Source organism: Corvus hawaiiensis, chromosome 8 (genome assembly GCF_020740725.1).
Source record: "Corvus hawaiiensis isolate bCorHaw1 chromosome 8, bCorHaw1.pri.cur, whole genome shotgun sequence".
Lineage (NCBI taxonomy): Eukaryota > Metazoa > Chordata > Aves > Passeriformes > Corvidae > Corvus > Corvus hawaiiensis.
In genome coordinates, this window is record NC_063220.1 from 5,638,792 (window position 1) to 5,654,209 (window position 15,418).

The following is a 15,418-nucleotide window of genomic DNA, read 5'->3' on the forward strand; positions in this document are numbered from 1 at the left end:
GGAACAACATGGAGTCAGATACCCAGGAACATTCATCAGTCTCTTAAAATCTTACAATATTCTAAGGCATCAAATGAGTAAATAATGAATAGAATCCATATGAAATAAGTTTTCTTTTTACCCAGATGAAGTCTTTTTCTGCCTTTATGATGTGGAATGAGAACTGGTTTTAAATCCAGGTCTTCAATGATCATTGGTTCTAACCTGTAAGCTACGGGATCAAGCTGTTAAGAAACAACATATTGACATTTTGTTATCTTTAAAATTATTTTAATTATTACATTTCAGTGAAAAAAAATCCCTATTTATGGTTTATAGACAACCATTTTTGAATTCTGTACTATGAATTTACAAGAATTCAGTTCCTGACACATTAGGCAGGTTCATGAACTACTTTGGTCTTGTTCTCCTACAGAAGGAGATTCTAATGAGGAAACACAACAGCAAGATTTCCTTGCACTCAATCTCTATCAACATGTCACTGTGGAATTGTCAAACAAAATGAGACAGAAAAGGACAAACACAACACGTAAAAATACAAACATTCCATAAAAATCTACAAAAGTGGCTTCAAACTAATGAAAAAAACCCAAACAACTCCCCCCAAAAAAACTTCCTTAGTTCTGAAAAGGAACAAGGCACATATTACCAAACCAACCCATGCCTGAAAGCGTTTTGTGAAATGTACACAGGGGAACAAGAGGTGTAATGCTCAGAAGCCAAAACTTAGTATTCTGCCTTTTTTATCATCTACATCAACTAAAATCAAATTTCAAACACACTGCTACTCACTGGGTGATAGATATTGAAGAACCCCTTGCAGGTAGGGAGCCTGTAGTTTTCATCAATCTTCTCCACACCCCTCACAGTAAGGAACACACCAATGGGGGAACCAAGAGCAAAGAAAATATCTGGTTCAAAGTCCAATGCATTGTAAACCACAGAAACCTACCAGACAGAAATCAGACATCATCTCTCAGAACTGTCAGCTTCAAAGCTTCAAAGAAAGTAGCAAAAGGTCATCAACGTTAAAGAAAAATTTAATGAAAAGACAGGATTATTCAAATCCTTTAAATTGTTGAAATCATTTAAATCTATGTAGACTCACCTGGCCAGTTCCAACTTCAAAATACTCATAGTCAATGTTCACAGAAGACACAGATGCACCAACTGGGAGCCTCCTCTTTGAGTGCATCTGACCAGACTCTGAAGGGGAGACAGAAGAAACTGCTTCTTTTGGTTTCTGGGTGTCTTCCTGAGTCTGGAGTGTGGCAGCCAGCACTGCTTTCTTTTCTGCCACTGCTTTCTTCTGTTCCTTTTGAGAAAAGTTTTAAAGTTAGGGAGAAAAAAAAAGTTAATTTCACAGTTGTCAAAATTCCTTTAATATATTCAGGATGTTAACAAGAGTGTTCAAGAATAGAAGCTACTCCACAGCAAGGAAGTCAGTTACATTTGCCTAACAACTTTTTATTTCAATCCTGAAATATGTATTTACCTGCTTGGCTGCTCTGTCTTTTACAAAATTAGCTATTTTCTTTCTTGGTCCAAGAGGTATCCCCATCTCCTTCAGGTCATCAACTGTACACATGAGCTAAAAAAAAAAAATCCAAACACACATATCAGAACATATTTTTCTAGTAGAAAAAGTACTTATAACCTTTCTAGTAAAATGTATCATTTCTTACTGGCAATGACTTCTGAATTTGTTAAGTCAATTTGTAAAGCTACAGAAAATGCAAAAAATTAAAAAGATGTGACACAAAGTGCCTTAACATAACTGGGGGGAATGCACCACACCAAGAAAAAAACGACAAGAGCCACAGAACATTTAGTCTTCAAGTCATGCATTGATTATCTTATCTTTGCAACTGCTCTCATGGCCACAGAACGCAAAGGAAAAACAAAACAACAAGAAAACCCAAACATAAGCCTCCATACCCTGGGCAATCCCTACAAGTCAAGTGAACATTTTTGTACCAAAGACTCCATGTCGATTCGCTCCTTTTCAAAGGTGCTTGCGTACTCTGACAGACTGAGCATTTCCAGAGTCTTCTGCAAAGTAGGAACATCTTCATCCGCTTCAGGCTCACAAAGATCATCACCAGAAGTAGCAATGGAGGAGCCCAAGGAACTGGTATCTTCAGTCATCTTAACAAAACAGCACAGAAACAGAATCACATCCTCTGACAGTGAAAAACCAATATGCAGCAAACAAAACCAAGCTGGACTACTTTCTCTTAAAAACATTAGAATGCAAGCTCTGTAAACATACATCCACTTTTAGGGAAGCAGGACACAGATTTTCCACTAAAATAGACCTGCAAAATAAATATTTAAAAATTACTATGAGGGACAAAATGCTCTCAGAAAAGCTTCCTTTTATTCATCAAACAATTGGTCACCATATTCAGACTAAACACACATATATTCTTTCCCTCTTATACATCTCTCACACAATTTAGATAGTGTTAGATGAAGTTACATGCTCACAAGGGTCAAAGCTGATGTTCACCATCAAATCTCATTACTGACCTACTTGGAACTTAACATGAGATCTAATTAATTTGCCCTGGGAACTGACAATATTTACAAAACTGCATCTTTCCATTAACATGTTTAAATGTACTATCAAAACCCACAAACATGTTTCAGCTAATAAATTCTGAAAAGTTAACAAAGGAATGACTGAATATCAGATCTATTGGCTTGGAAAGACCAGCATGCAAATTACCTGTTTATCATGAACAGCCACATCCTTCACACTCCCATTAACACCAGAGAATGGTCCAGAATTTACTGATGAAGCCAAGTCCTTCTGGTTAGACAATATGTCAAATAGAATTAAGGAACCTGCAAACAGGAATTAGAGTTGACTTGGGAAAAATACCAGGTTTTCCTGTCCCTAAATCTTGAGCAAGATTTATATGCAATAGTAATGTCACAGTACAGATTGATCAAAAGAGATGGCTGAATTAAAATACCCATATATTAACTTGAACATAATCACTCTCAACTAAAAGCAACCCTTTTTTTTCTCTGTTCATGCTTTATGTAGATGCCATGACTAAATTATTTTTCCTTCAATACCTGAGACTGCTTGATGTACTGAAGGAAAAGTTCCATTCCAAACCAATATGTCAATATGCTGCTCTAACACTTATTCTATCTTCCAAAAAATGATTGTGGTCTTACTAAGTGGGGTTCTGAGACACAGAAATCACCCACCTAACAAGACACCGGATAACCTGTTGACTTTAAATGCAGATTAGATACTAAGTTTTCATGAAGGGAAGTACTGACTTTCTCTCAAAGCCGAGAAACTCAGCTGTTGAGAGGTGTTTGTCTTTCAGTCAGCTGTTTTCTGAAAGACAGCCAAGCCCTAACAGCTAACTTGAGCCTTATGCTTAATGAAGGCTCCAATTCCCTCAAGAAGGAACTGATTTGGGATAAAAGCAGCATTCCTCAGACAATCACCTAAGCTGTGCCCAGCCACGGAGACTCCCCCTTTGAAGTCGGGGTTGCGGCTCATGAAAAGCGCATACAGGCGGTTCATTTCCATGCCCACTTTATCCACGATGGTCTGGCAGTAGGTGGGGCTGTTGTAGAACAGGATGTCGAGCAGCGTCTCGTTGGTGAAGTGCCTCAGGCGACCAATGCTCGGCAAAGTGATTTTCTTTATGTTCCTGGTAACACAGAATCGTTAGAAGCATGAAAGGCTTTAAAGAAACACTCGTGAGGACTTTGTTAGCTTTTGAAATTAATGCCATGTAAATTCTACAGAAAAGGTCTCTAAAGAGATTTTAAAAAACCATACAGCCTTCTGGCCTTGTTGCATATTCATACATTAATGCTACCTGCTGATTGTAATATTTGAGAACGATACAGCTCCCTTTTTTACTCTCCAGGCTGAAGGGATGCCTGAAATAACGTCTTCTCTATTCCAACACTGCTCTCAGAAAGTACCAGAGAAGTCTGGTAAGCAGATTGAAGTGGAAGAGAAAAAGGAACTCACATATAAAATTAGAATCATAGAATCATAATACTCTCTTTTTGAAGAAAAAGCTTGGCATCACCATCTGCCTGCCTGGAGTCAAGACAGCTGCAGTGGAATTGCTATAGGCTTGAGACTGCCTGGTTTGATTAACAGAATAAGGATCCCTCCTCATGCAGTGCTCAAATGCAAATAAAACACCAAGACTGGAGGAAAGCAGTGAGATTCGACTAAGCTCGAACAGTCTGGAGAGCATCAGCATCACTTTAAGTGGCACAGGTTTCCACCCTCACAATTTCTACTTCCCCAACTTTGAGCAAGGGAAAACAGCTTGAAATGTGAAGTCACAGCAAAGCGGTAGGCACAGAGAAGGGATTTTAAAACAGAATTTTAAATGCTGTAACACTCCTACCCAAATATAGATACTTTGCTTCAAAAAAGAACCCCTTAGCTCAAGTGCCCAATCATAATTCGGGTACCCCTCTAGGACCGGACAGAGGGCTCCATGTCTTCCTCAGAAGTAACTCCTAGGGTCAAACTCAATCAGACTGCAGGAAGGTAATGAATAGAGAACTCTGCACTCTGAATTGTCCACACATGGTACTGGACAAAACATCTCCATGCTCACTACTTCATACTTGTGATCACAATCTCTACGCACTCACTCATCATCAGGTATCATGCACTGGCCACTCTCATGCAAATGCAGTACTGAACAGGTGTGTGCATGAAAATAAACACGAGAAAATATTCCTCATGTCTTTCCAGCTTTACTCATCAAAATACTAATTTTTAAAAATTAGCAATTCTCTTTTGAAACTCAGTCACACATTTACTCATCTAGCCTGCAGAGCATATGAACTGCTTTTTCTCCACTTTCCAGAACCCCTTAAAATGCAGCTTTTAAGAGGTTTTCAACATTAAACAACACCCTCACCTGTCTACACCTGTTGCATCTCCATGCAGAGAACTGTGCCAGTGAACTGGAAGGAATTCCACCCTGCTCACTTTGCGTTCCTCCAAACACTTCTTAAAGTGAGTCTGCAACAACTTCAGAGAAACAGTCCTGAAATCATCAACTGTAAAGAAAAAGAATAATGAAAAACTGAGAGCTGCAGTACTCAAGTAATACGTGAATAGTCCCTCCTGCCCCATAATTTCACACATAATCAGAATACAAATGATGGAAACTGAAAACTGGAAAAATCTTTTCAAGAATTACTATTCTAAAAATAAGAAAGTGCACATTTCTGTTAGAGTGGATTTTTTTAGCAAGCTTCTATTTATCTCACAATGACTGCCTGTTCACTCCGTAACCAGACAGGGCTTTTTTAATTTATTCAATCGTACTGGAATGTATTTAAAAAAAAAAAAGCAAATAAAAAACCACACCACACACACAAACCACACAAAGCAAACACATCCACTCACACAACAAAAAGAAAAAGCAAAAAACCAACCAACCAAAAAAACCCCTCACCACACATCCCAAAACCCAAATCACCCTGCAAGTCTGGTATTGAGTACTACTTGAGCTAAAGCTTCAAGTCTGACAGAACACAGATTCGGCCTTTGGAAAACAACCATGAAAAAACCGAACTTCTTAATATCAGAAATTTTTCTTTAAAAAAAAAGTTATTAAGATGTGCTTATCTGAATATAAGCTAGAGAGAATCACATTTAAAAGTTAAGAATATAAATGCTCATTATATGAGCCCAAACTTACCACATTCAACAATGCTTCTAAACCTCAAGTCACATACAGGACCTATGCCATGAACCATAAATACCAGATGGTCAATTTGGGACATTTCTCCTGTAGAAAAAAAGGAAAAAGAAAAAAAAAACATTCAGAGTACCAATATGTACTGCAGGAGTGAAGTTTAGAGTCAAGCAAGTGTAATACATGCTTGTTTTATAAAGCCTATTACACAACATGGTTCAGGATATAACAGAGCCCACAAGACTCCATTGATTAAAACCAGATAACCTCTTTCAAGCAGTTTAGATGAAGGAATAACTTTAATCTTTAGACTCCAGGCACAAAGAGCACACAGCCACTCCACCCAGTATTGGCCAGCTTTTGCACAGATCCAAAATGACTGCCCCCAGTGCAGACCCAAGTACACCAGGAATCTCATCACCTACCATCAGGAATCTCATCATGGTCATCATCAATTCCACGTTTCACTACCCTTGGCCTTGCCTGGCCATCCTGAGTGGTGCCCCATTCATCTGGTGTGGCAGAAGGCTGGAACTGAACTATGACCTGCAACAAATAGTGTCCAATTCTAACCACAGTAAGCCCTCAAGACTCATGTTAGTCTGAAAGCACTGCATGGTTTAATGCATTTTTTGACTGCTTTACCTTGCATCTGCAACTCAAATGTTTTCTTCCACAAAGTCCTCCTTAGTGTGAAAAGCAAACAGGTGACTCTAACCACTAGGTGAAGAAGCTGGGCCTGCTCAGTAATTCTGAACCATTTTAACTCAGCCAAGCATTATTCAAGCTCCTCTTTCCCACTCTCCAGTATCCACTCTTCCTTAGCAGATTACTGCTTATGTAAGGAAATTGACTACTACCTTATTTACAATAACTCTATCACAAGGAGAAACTGGAAAAAAAAAATGTGCAGTATCTTTCAGGGAAAGACAACAGTATTTGAAGCAGTCTGAAAACACTAGAAAGTGAGGAATTCAGTAGTACAGCTGTTTATAGGAATTACAGTCTGAATTCATATCTATGACACCAAGTGGTTTAAATGCTCCTTCTCTAGGTTTTTACTGGACCGAATTCCCCAACCAGCATTATTAAACACTTAAAGTGGGAGCAACTGATGCCTTTTCCTGGTCTTAAAATCAAGAATCAAACACGGTTAGAAGGGAAAAGGGATTTTACCTTGGTATTTGTTTTAAGGATCCTTAGGTGCACATGTCCAGGTTGAATGCACCTCCATGCACACCACAATCCCTCCCCAAGAGATCTGGTATAACATTAGAGGTCTTACTAATTAGCATATCTATCAAAAATTCCCCAACGAGAGGCTCGAGTGAGCCCCCCTCCCCAAGGAACCTTCCCCTGGATGGTTCTATCTTAGTTTACAGAATGTGTTCTGGAGAGGACCTTGGGGTCTGGGGCACACTGATCCCTAACTACAAAGCTTCTAAGATGTTTAGTCTCCTAGCTTAACAAGTCCAAGAATGCAGGCAAAAAAGCACTAAGAATACAGAAGTTATAAAAAGGTATAACAGGCAAAAAGAAAAGGCAAAAAATCACCATGGCATAACAACCATGATCCTTTCTGGCCCTTGAGTAGTTCTATGTATTAATTACTGCACCTGTGATAAGGGAACAGTTAACAGCATTGGTCAATAAGGCTGAAGTCCATGTTTTAATCACATGAGACTGTTCACAGAGTATTTAGAATAACTTCTACAGCTTGTCTTGCTATGCTTTCTTATGGCCTAAAAAGTCACAGCAGAAACCTTCTCAGGGCTTAAATAAACTGACTACTTACCTTCTAGCCAGATTAAGCGCTCTTCTCCACATGAAAGCTCTTACTTTTAATTCTCTTTCTTCTGGTACAGACTGAGGTTAAATTAATTCAAATTGCTTACCATTTGCTGCCAGTTACGCTTAGCCAAAATATTTACTATGCAAACCCTTATTCTCTTTAGGTTTCAGAAAGCATTGTCTTTGAACCACATGACAGCACACTGAAGTTCAGTGTTCTGTAAACTTGATCATCTTTAATGCACACACACTCAGAACAACCAACTGGTACTGTTTCATGCAAGGTTAAGTGTAAAGGTATCTTTTCAGCTTTATACCGGCTAGCGCTTGTATTTCAATGCCTTAGAAAGCCTCGAGCAGCCTTGAGAGGTAGCACGGGCGATCTAGCACTTTAGTAGCTCTAAAATCGGTACCTGAATCAGCTGCAGAGCAAATACCATCAGCAGAAGCAAAGAGGGAGAAATATAGCTCCCTGCTCGCTCAATTCCCTGCAGTTAGAAGCCTTCAAATGAGACAGACGACCAGAGATGTTTACAGGAAGGTAGCTGAGCTGAGAGAGAGCCTTTGCCTCCCCTCGACCATCTTTTATTTCGGAGAAGGGGCAAGGGGATGACTGGGGGCGGACCCGGGGTGAGCGGCCAATCAGACACTGCTGAAGAGTCTGAGTTACATTTGGCTTTGCCCGCGCTTGGAACAAAGGAACTCGGAGCACATGTCTTTGGGAGGGGGGATGGGAAGCTCAAAACAGGCAGCAACAGTTAAGACTGCATTCAATTTTTGCTTCCATCCATTTGCTCGTTCACCCCTAATGAATCCTGCGAGACACAATTGCCAAAATCATTACCTTGGGATTATGCATAACAATTGTCTCCCCATTTGGAAATTCAAGTCGTCGATGCCATTGATTTGTAGTTACTGCCCTTTTATATTCTGCCTGAAACAGTAAACAAGTTACACAAAATCAGCATGGCAACCTTCTCAGTATTTTGTGGCCTCATGCATCATCTGTAATGCTACAGTTAAAATGTACATAACTTTGTTCATATAAAAATGTCACATGTAGAGTTACACAAGTAGATTTTAGGTCACAGCAGTGCAGGACTGATGCAGGAGCAATGTGGCCTTCTAGACACTCCTCTTTCCAGGATTTGCTTATGTGCCAGAAAGTTCATTCTGGAAATCATCTTAATGAAACAGAAAGAACTGTTTCTAAGATGAGTAATACACTGATCTAACACTTTGTGACTTACTAACCTCCAATTTGTCACTAAAATCCTCAGTGTAAGGGATGAAGCGGCTGTCCTTGTCTCCCTTGTAGAACCACAGGCAGCGCCTCACTTCCGAGGGCTCCTCGTCCCAGTACACGGCTTTCCTCACGCGCTCGTACAGGAAGACGTCGTAGCGGCCCCCGTCCGTGCACAGCACCACGCTCTCAGGGTCAGGCTGGACTGGGACACACAGCCACACGTGGTTACCACACTAACACACATCCCTCCTATCTCAGCCCAGCCCCGGCCACTCCTGGGATCAATATTAGGCCATTAGGACTGATAGCCACACAATGGCAGAGAAGCTTTGTAACATTGTGATGCTTCTAAAATGCTTCTATATGCTCTGTACACAACAAAAAACCTTTGAAAAATTCTCAAATATGAATACTTATTCCAGAACTGGCAATTTAACAAAAAGGCAACCCAAGACACAAATAACTAGGAGTTCTATATGAAAATCTGATACCTATTTGGGATGGTACAGCTCAACAATGACAGCATCAAGCAGTGATGATGTCAGTGAAACAAATTAAGTGGCACAAAATACATCTTCAAAACCTTACTTATTACTGCCGTACACATAAGTGGCATTACCCCCATATTTTCCTTTAGTCCTTCTGCTCGCTTACCAGAATTATAGACCTCCTCTAGTTTTGCAGAATCCAGAATGCTGAATGGCATCCATATTTGCTTGTCCTCCACCTCCTTACAGTAGAACCAGTGCGGCTGAACTGGCTCGTATTGGTTCTGCAGCAGCACAGGAGGGGCTGGGACCAGGGGCCCTGCAGGCCTGGCAGGCTGGAGCTGGGGCTGGGACTGTGGAAACTGAGAAGAGATGGGCTCAGCACCTCAATCTCACATGGTTTTTACAGAACTTTTCTATACTTTGCTACAGGGAACACTCTGAACCTTTAGTTCTAATATCTTTTCCTCCCCAAGAACATTACCTTCCATTTTAAAAAAACTGTCCACCTTATCATGTGTTTGAAAACTTACACCTTTTCAAACTGAGAAAGAATGTGAATTTCATTCCCACAAACATGTTAAAAGCTGCCATGGTTTAGCTTCACGATCACCTAAAATCAGTGAGATTTCAAATTCTCTTAAATTTTCAAAACTCGAGCTGAGCTTGTTTCTTACAGCCACAAAATTTGACATGGAAATAAAAATGCATTCTTCTCATTATTCTTTTACACATAACTATGCTTTTGCATAAAGACTCCCAGTTTTAACAAGTGGCCACTTAAGTAGCTCTCTTCCTGCAAAGTGATCAAAACAGGCAGATTTCAAACTGAAATGTAGCATCAGTGGGAGAAGAAAAGTAACTGATTTTGAACGGGTCTACAGTGTACATAAAGCTGATTTCATACAAATTGTACAAAAATCCCAATCAGTACAACTAAAAGCAATTGATGTCAGCAGTAGCAACTGCCTTGGCTGATGATATATTTAAAAGAAAAAAAAAAGGCACAAAAATATTGTACAACATGTAAAATTCAACAAACAGAAATTCGGAAATTATATAATCTAAAACTCCAGACTGTTTAGGTTCTACTGCCTTTGCTATGTTTGTCATTATATAATCTTTACATTCTTTATTCATAACAGAAATGTAGCAGTAGCTCAGGCAAAAATAAAAAAAAATTTTTTGCTGTTTTCAAGGCAAACGTGCCAGGTTTTACTAACCTGTTAGCATTATTTTAATAATGATTTTGTGCAGGTAAAAAAGAATGGAGATTAATGCTTTATATCACACAAAATCCTCAACCAATGTGTTTCAAAGAGTTTGCTGACAATTTTATGTGATTAGTTTCAAAAAGTTCTGGCTTCACCAACAAAACCAGCTTCAAAAAACATTTTTGCCCATATCCTGCAAATAGCTGAATGACCTGATTTACAGCTGAGGCACAAAAAATGCAGCAGCATGGCTGAAACTCAGCAAACTCAGAAACCCACAGAAAAGAGCAACAGAACTTCACAACCTGGCTTTGTTTCTGATGCCCAGAGGCTCCCACAGCCTCAGGGTACACTCACTTCAAAGATCAGGAAGTTTTCCTGAAACAACATTTCCAAGCTATTTCTAGTGAAAAGACTTTGCTGTTATAAATGGTTCAAGATTTTTTTCTGGGTTTTTTTTGCAGAGAAGAAAAATCTTCAGAAGATAAAACACACAGTTCAAAGAGGAAAGTGACTGTTTTGCTGTGGTAGCTGGAAGGAGTCACATACCTGGGTCAGTGGCCCCGGGGGTGTCTGGTACATCTGCACAGGTGGCACAGGAGAAGCTGTGGCAGGGGGGTGGCTCTGCTGCAGCTGGGGCGGGGTGAGGTAGGGGTTGGCCCTGCTGCTCAGGGTGGTGTGCCTGTAGGGGTTATAGCCCTGCTGGGGGGTCCCTGCGGGCAGGGCAGTGCTGGCCGGCGGGGGACAGCTCTGCTGAGGGGGCTGATAAGGCGCCATTCCCACCTGGGAAGTGGGCGGTGCACTGTAAGACTGGGATTTGGGAATATGTGGTGAAAAGGCATTTTGCCCATCCTGTGACCCAGACACGAGTGGAAGTGAAGTGGGAGGTCTGGAGAAGGCTGGTGTTCCGACAGGTGTTGAAACAGTTGTTAAGGGTGGCTGCCCAATACTTCCAAAGGGATCGCGGCTACTGGGAACTTGAGAGAAGTAGCTGAAAGTCTGTGGCGGGTTGGGGCTGGCAGAAGTCTGACCCAAGAAGCTGTCCTCTTCCCCAGCATCTGCAGAATCATCTGTAAAAACAAAAGGATCGCCAGAGATCTTGTGAGAGCTTCAAACCACTGTATGGGGTCAAAATGTTCCATAACATCATCAGCTATTGCCAAAACTGCTGGCCCCCAGAAAGCCAAAAGGATTACAAAGCTCACACATCCTTGATTCAGCACGTCATAAAATGAAACAAAAGATACTAAGTCTTCAAGGACATTTTAAATGGACCGTGAAAGTCACCAGTGTACACAGAAAAAGCAACAAATATTAAAAATATTAAATAAGAAACCATAATATAACTGGACTCAGGACCTTCCCAGGGCAATTTGGCAGGCACTAAAATCCCTCCCAACTTCACTTATCCCTCAAATGCAAGAACAGCCTTGGTTCATATCCTTTCACCATGAAAACAGCTACTAAGCATAGGACTTCATGCTCCAATTTTTAGGATAGAGCTTAAAAACATTCCTAAACAGGCCAAACCTACTGGGTAACCCATCCATTCTTTACTGCTCCTTCAGCAGAGCCCTCTAAAGGTTTCTCATTTGACTTGCAAGGTGGCCATAACTCATGATCCCAAGCCACTTAATGAGCAGGACTTAGTTCAGCTCTCTCTAAAAAATCCTACTCTAGACTTGCATAAAAGCCACATCTCTGGTGCAGAAAAAATCAGTCCTCATCCTGCATAATTGCAGGAGAGGATTTTAAAGATGCAAGGCCATGAACGCCCTTTCACATTGAGAAAATAAATAAAACAGGTCCTGATCAATCACAGTTTTCTATTTTGCAGTGATCTAGGAACAAGTGGGAAAAAAGGAGGTTTGTCATGATTATAGGTCTCACAGTAAGCTCACCTAAGGCTGTGATGGCCTGAGCAGCACTGCCTGCCTGCTGAGAGAACAGTACCTTGCAAGGAGTCAGTGCCATCTGCAGAAACCAGCAGTGTTTCACCTGCCTGGCAATCAAATGACCCCAGGCTGTGGGGAAGACACCACGGAGTATCTCTGCTGCTCAGTCCCCCGGCAGAGAGAGACCAAAAGCCTCTGCAGCTACAAGCAGCCAACAACAAATGTCTTTACCCACAGCCAACACAACTGTAATAGGGAGTACCAAGGGAGTGCAGGGGAATCCACAGAGAAGTCTCCCTAGGAAGCTGCTGTTCTAATTAATTCATCATAAAAAACTCAGCTGCCAAGATTAGTAAGAACTATTTTAACCATATTTTATTTAGACTTTGCAGACAGCGTCAATTTGAGGCATCACCTGCATTTATCAATTCCTCTTACTTTCATTTACAGTACTTGATCCCCCTTTGAGGAACAAAGCCAAAATCTGTGTGTGCAAGCCACTGTGTGGAGAACGCTGAAACCACTTAGAAGCAACAACCACTCTGAAGTCAGGCCTGGGGATTATCTCCCAGCTGCAAGCAGAGTAACCATTTATACTAAATAAAAGGTCTCAACTTCTAAACAATAAAATCCCCTTCCTTTCATATTTCACAAACACCGTGGGACAGAGAGAAGCACACTGCAAACCACAGTCAACTCTCAGCTTTCCCAAACAATTGGCAGCAGAGCAGGCCCTTCACCTCACCGTGTCAGGTCACCATAAACATGCAGCAATATGCTCAAGAGCTCCCAAGGCCTTTAGCTAATGAGTGTTCACAAAACAGCTACTCTTCCCCAGTTTCAAATAGGCTTTGGACATTTAGCCTAAGTGCAGCTTTCCCTGAAAAACAGGCTTGACAAAAGTTCTGTCAAAAAACCCCAAAACTATACATACACATTTTTCCAGCACATCCAGTTTTCCAACACAAAACATTACTTTTTATCTTGCATCTTTTATCTTTTTATCCTTTTTCTAATTTTGCAAAAAACTATATTGGAAAGACAAGCATGTTATACAAATGTACAAAAATGAGTGTACAGCTTTGACATGTGTTCTTCCCATGCACAAAACAAGTCTTTCTTCAACTGTGACTGTGTCAACCTCCTGGACATCCCTCTCTAAACAAGGCAGAACCTTGTCATTCACAGATTGTCACCAGACAACCACAAATGACATCAGTCCACATCCTCACTGGGAACACTCCTCCCTTCCTACAGTAAATACATTAGTTACAGCACCCACACCTGAGCTGGAGAATGTCTCTTATTGTCCAACTGCAGAGCTCAAACCACTAAATACTTACTCTTAGAGATGGATAAACAAATGAATGACTGCACACAGCTCCCTAATGTTGGCTGTCAGATGACAAATCCCAGGATTGTTTCTTATTACATTTTACACAATTTAAAATTCAAACTCAAGAGCTTGTTCTTCCGTGTTTCATACTAGGATTCCAAATACAACCTATTGTACTCAGCAAGATCCCAACAACACCTGGCTGGACAGATGGTGAGAACACTTGACCATGGAAACAGAACATTTAATAGGACATGGGCCTTACTTAGACTGACATGGAATGTGGCACAATCTCTGACACTGAAATTCACTCCAGCAGCAGAACCATGAATCCTCACTCGATCAAATTTTAAGTCACATGGAGAGTATAAGATTCACCACATTAATCAAATTCCATCCGATTTTATCCCTGGCTGGCCTAAAAATGTTCAGGAAATTGCCAGAACAGTCATTTGTGCAAAGCTACTAGCCAGATCAGCACTTAAAAATTACTTCATTTTCTTAATGAAAAATTAATGTATAATTGCCTCGAAGAAAAACTATAAGAATTACACAATGGAATTAGTAAATGTATCAACTACCTAGATACCTCAAGTAAGTAGGAATAATATTCTGATGCTTTTATCCCTCCTACCCAAAAAAAGTAGTTGATCTAAAAAACTATTCCAAAGCCATATTTAGCAAACATTTTATTAAATCTACAGAGAGGTACTGCACTGATTTCCAGCTATATAATACTTATTTTAGCTAAGACACAACAGTGTTGAAATGAAGTCTTGAAGACTTAGCACAGAATATTTTGGGTTAAAAGGGACCTTTAAAGGTCATCTGTCCAATCCCAACATATACAATGCAGTAAAATTTGACATATCTGATTTCTAGATGCATTTCTAGTGTTTAAAGCTTTATTCTCTGACTTCCTAGAAAAATCCATTCTTTTATCTGAAACTGCCTAAGCATCAGATTTTAAGTTCCACACGCATGTGTCAGGAGTACCATCAAAGCTTTACGAGGAAAGGATATTAGAACCAGGATTAAATTAGCAAAGGATATTTAAGGTGGCTGCTTAACGTGCTATTTTCAAACTGGTAAAACAGAAAATAACATGAGAGAGAAGCTTAAAAAACGCGAAAACAGCAAGTACACAGTGAATGGAAGCACTGACGCGTCGGTGAGCTAGAAACGCGATGATCAGCGCCCGTCCTTTGACACAGCGCTAAAAACCACAAACACAAGCATTAAGTAGGGGAAAGCAGAAGAAATTAAGTGCCAGAAAGCGGAATATGTAATCCCGATCAGTGTCTCTCCTGAGGCACCACCAGGGACACCCGGAGAGCCTCAGAGCCGGGTCGAGCCCACACGTACCGGGCCCCCTCAGGCCCGCAGCCACCCCTGGCAGCCCCGGCTCGGCTCTGGGGATTCCCCCGGCCCCCGCCCCTTCCCGGCGGGGGTCCGATGGAGGGACCCGGCGGGACCCCGCACAGCCCCTGCGCTCCCAGCTGCGCACCCTCCCTCCCTATCTCTCTGTCTCCCCCTCTCCGTACCGGCGGGCAGGAGCGCGGGGCCGGGCGGCGCGGCCGGCGCTTGGCTGACGGGGATGAAGGGCACGTTGAAGCTGAACTCGGTGGCGGAGGACGAAAAGAGCAGGTTGGTGCCGGTGCCTCCCCCGGGCTTCGCCGCCGCCATGGCCGCGCCCCGGCCACGTCCCTGCCCCGGCCCCTTCCGCCCTCACTC

General features: G+C 41.4%; 1 protein-coding gene across 1 annotated transcript in view; it reads right to left on the bottom strand.

Moving 5' to 3' along the window:
* LOC125329326 (SEC23 interacting protein) overlaps positions 1-15,418 on the bottom strand; it is a 35,314-nt gene extending 19,896 nt beyond the window's left edge. Inside the window, exons 1-15 of the mRNA XM_048311098.1 lie at positions 15,229-15,418; positions 11,003-11,523; positions 9,406-9,601; positions 8,760-8,953; positions 8,350-8,439; positions 6,140-6,260; positions 5,718-5,807; positions 4,929-5,070; positions 3,475-3,683; positions 2,732-2,850; positions 1,978-2,148; positions 1,496-1,591; positions 1,109-1,315; positions 793-948; positions 122-224 (exon numbers count right to left, since the gene is read on the bottom strand). Of these exons, the coding sequence (XP_048167055.1) occupies positions 122-224; positions 793-948; positions 1,109-1,315; positions 1,496-1,591; positions 1,978-2,148; positions 2,732-2,850; positions 3,475-3,683; positions 4,929-5,070; positions 5,718-5,807; positions 6,140-6,260; positions 8,350-8,439; positions 8,760-8,953; positions 9,406-9,601; positions 11,003-11,523; positions 15,229-15,370 (2,557 nt within the window). The 5' untranslated portion in view covers positions 15,371-15,418. The remainder of the gene's footprint in view (positions 1-121; positions 225-792; positions 949-1,108; positions 1,316-1,495; positions 1,592-1,977; positions 2,149-2,731; positions 2,851-3,474; positions 3,684-4,928; positions 5,071-5,717; positions 5,808-6,139; positions 6,261-8,349; positions 8,440-8,759; positions 8,954-9,405; positions 9,602-11,002; positions 11,524-15,228) is intronic.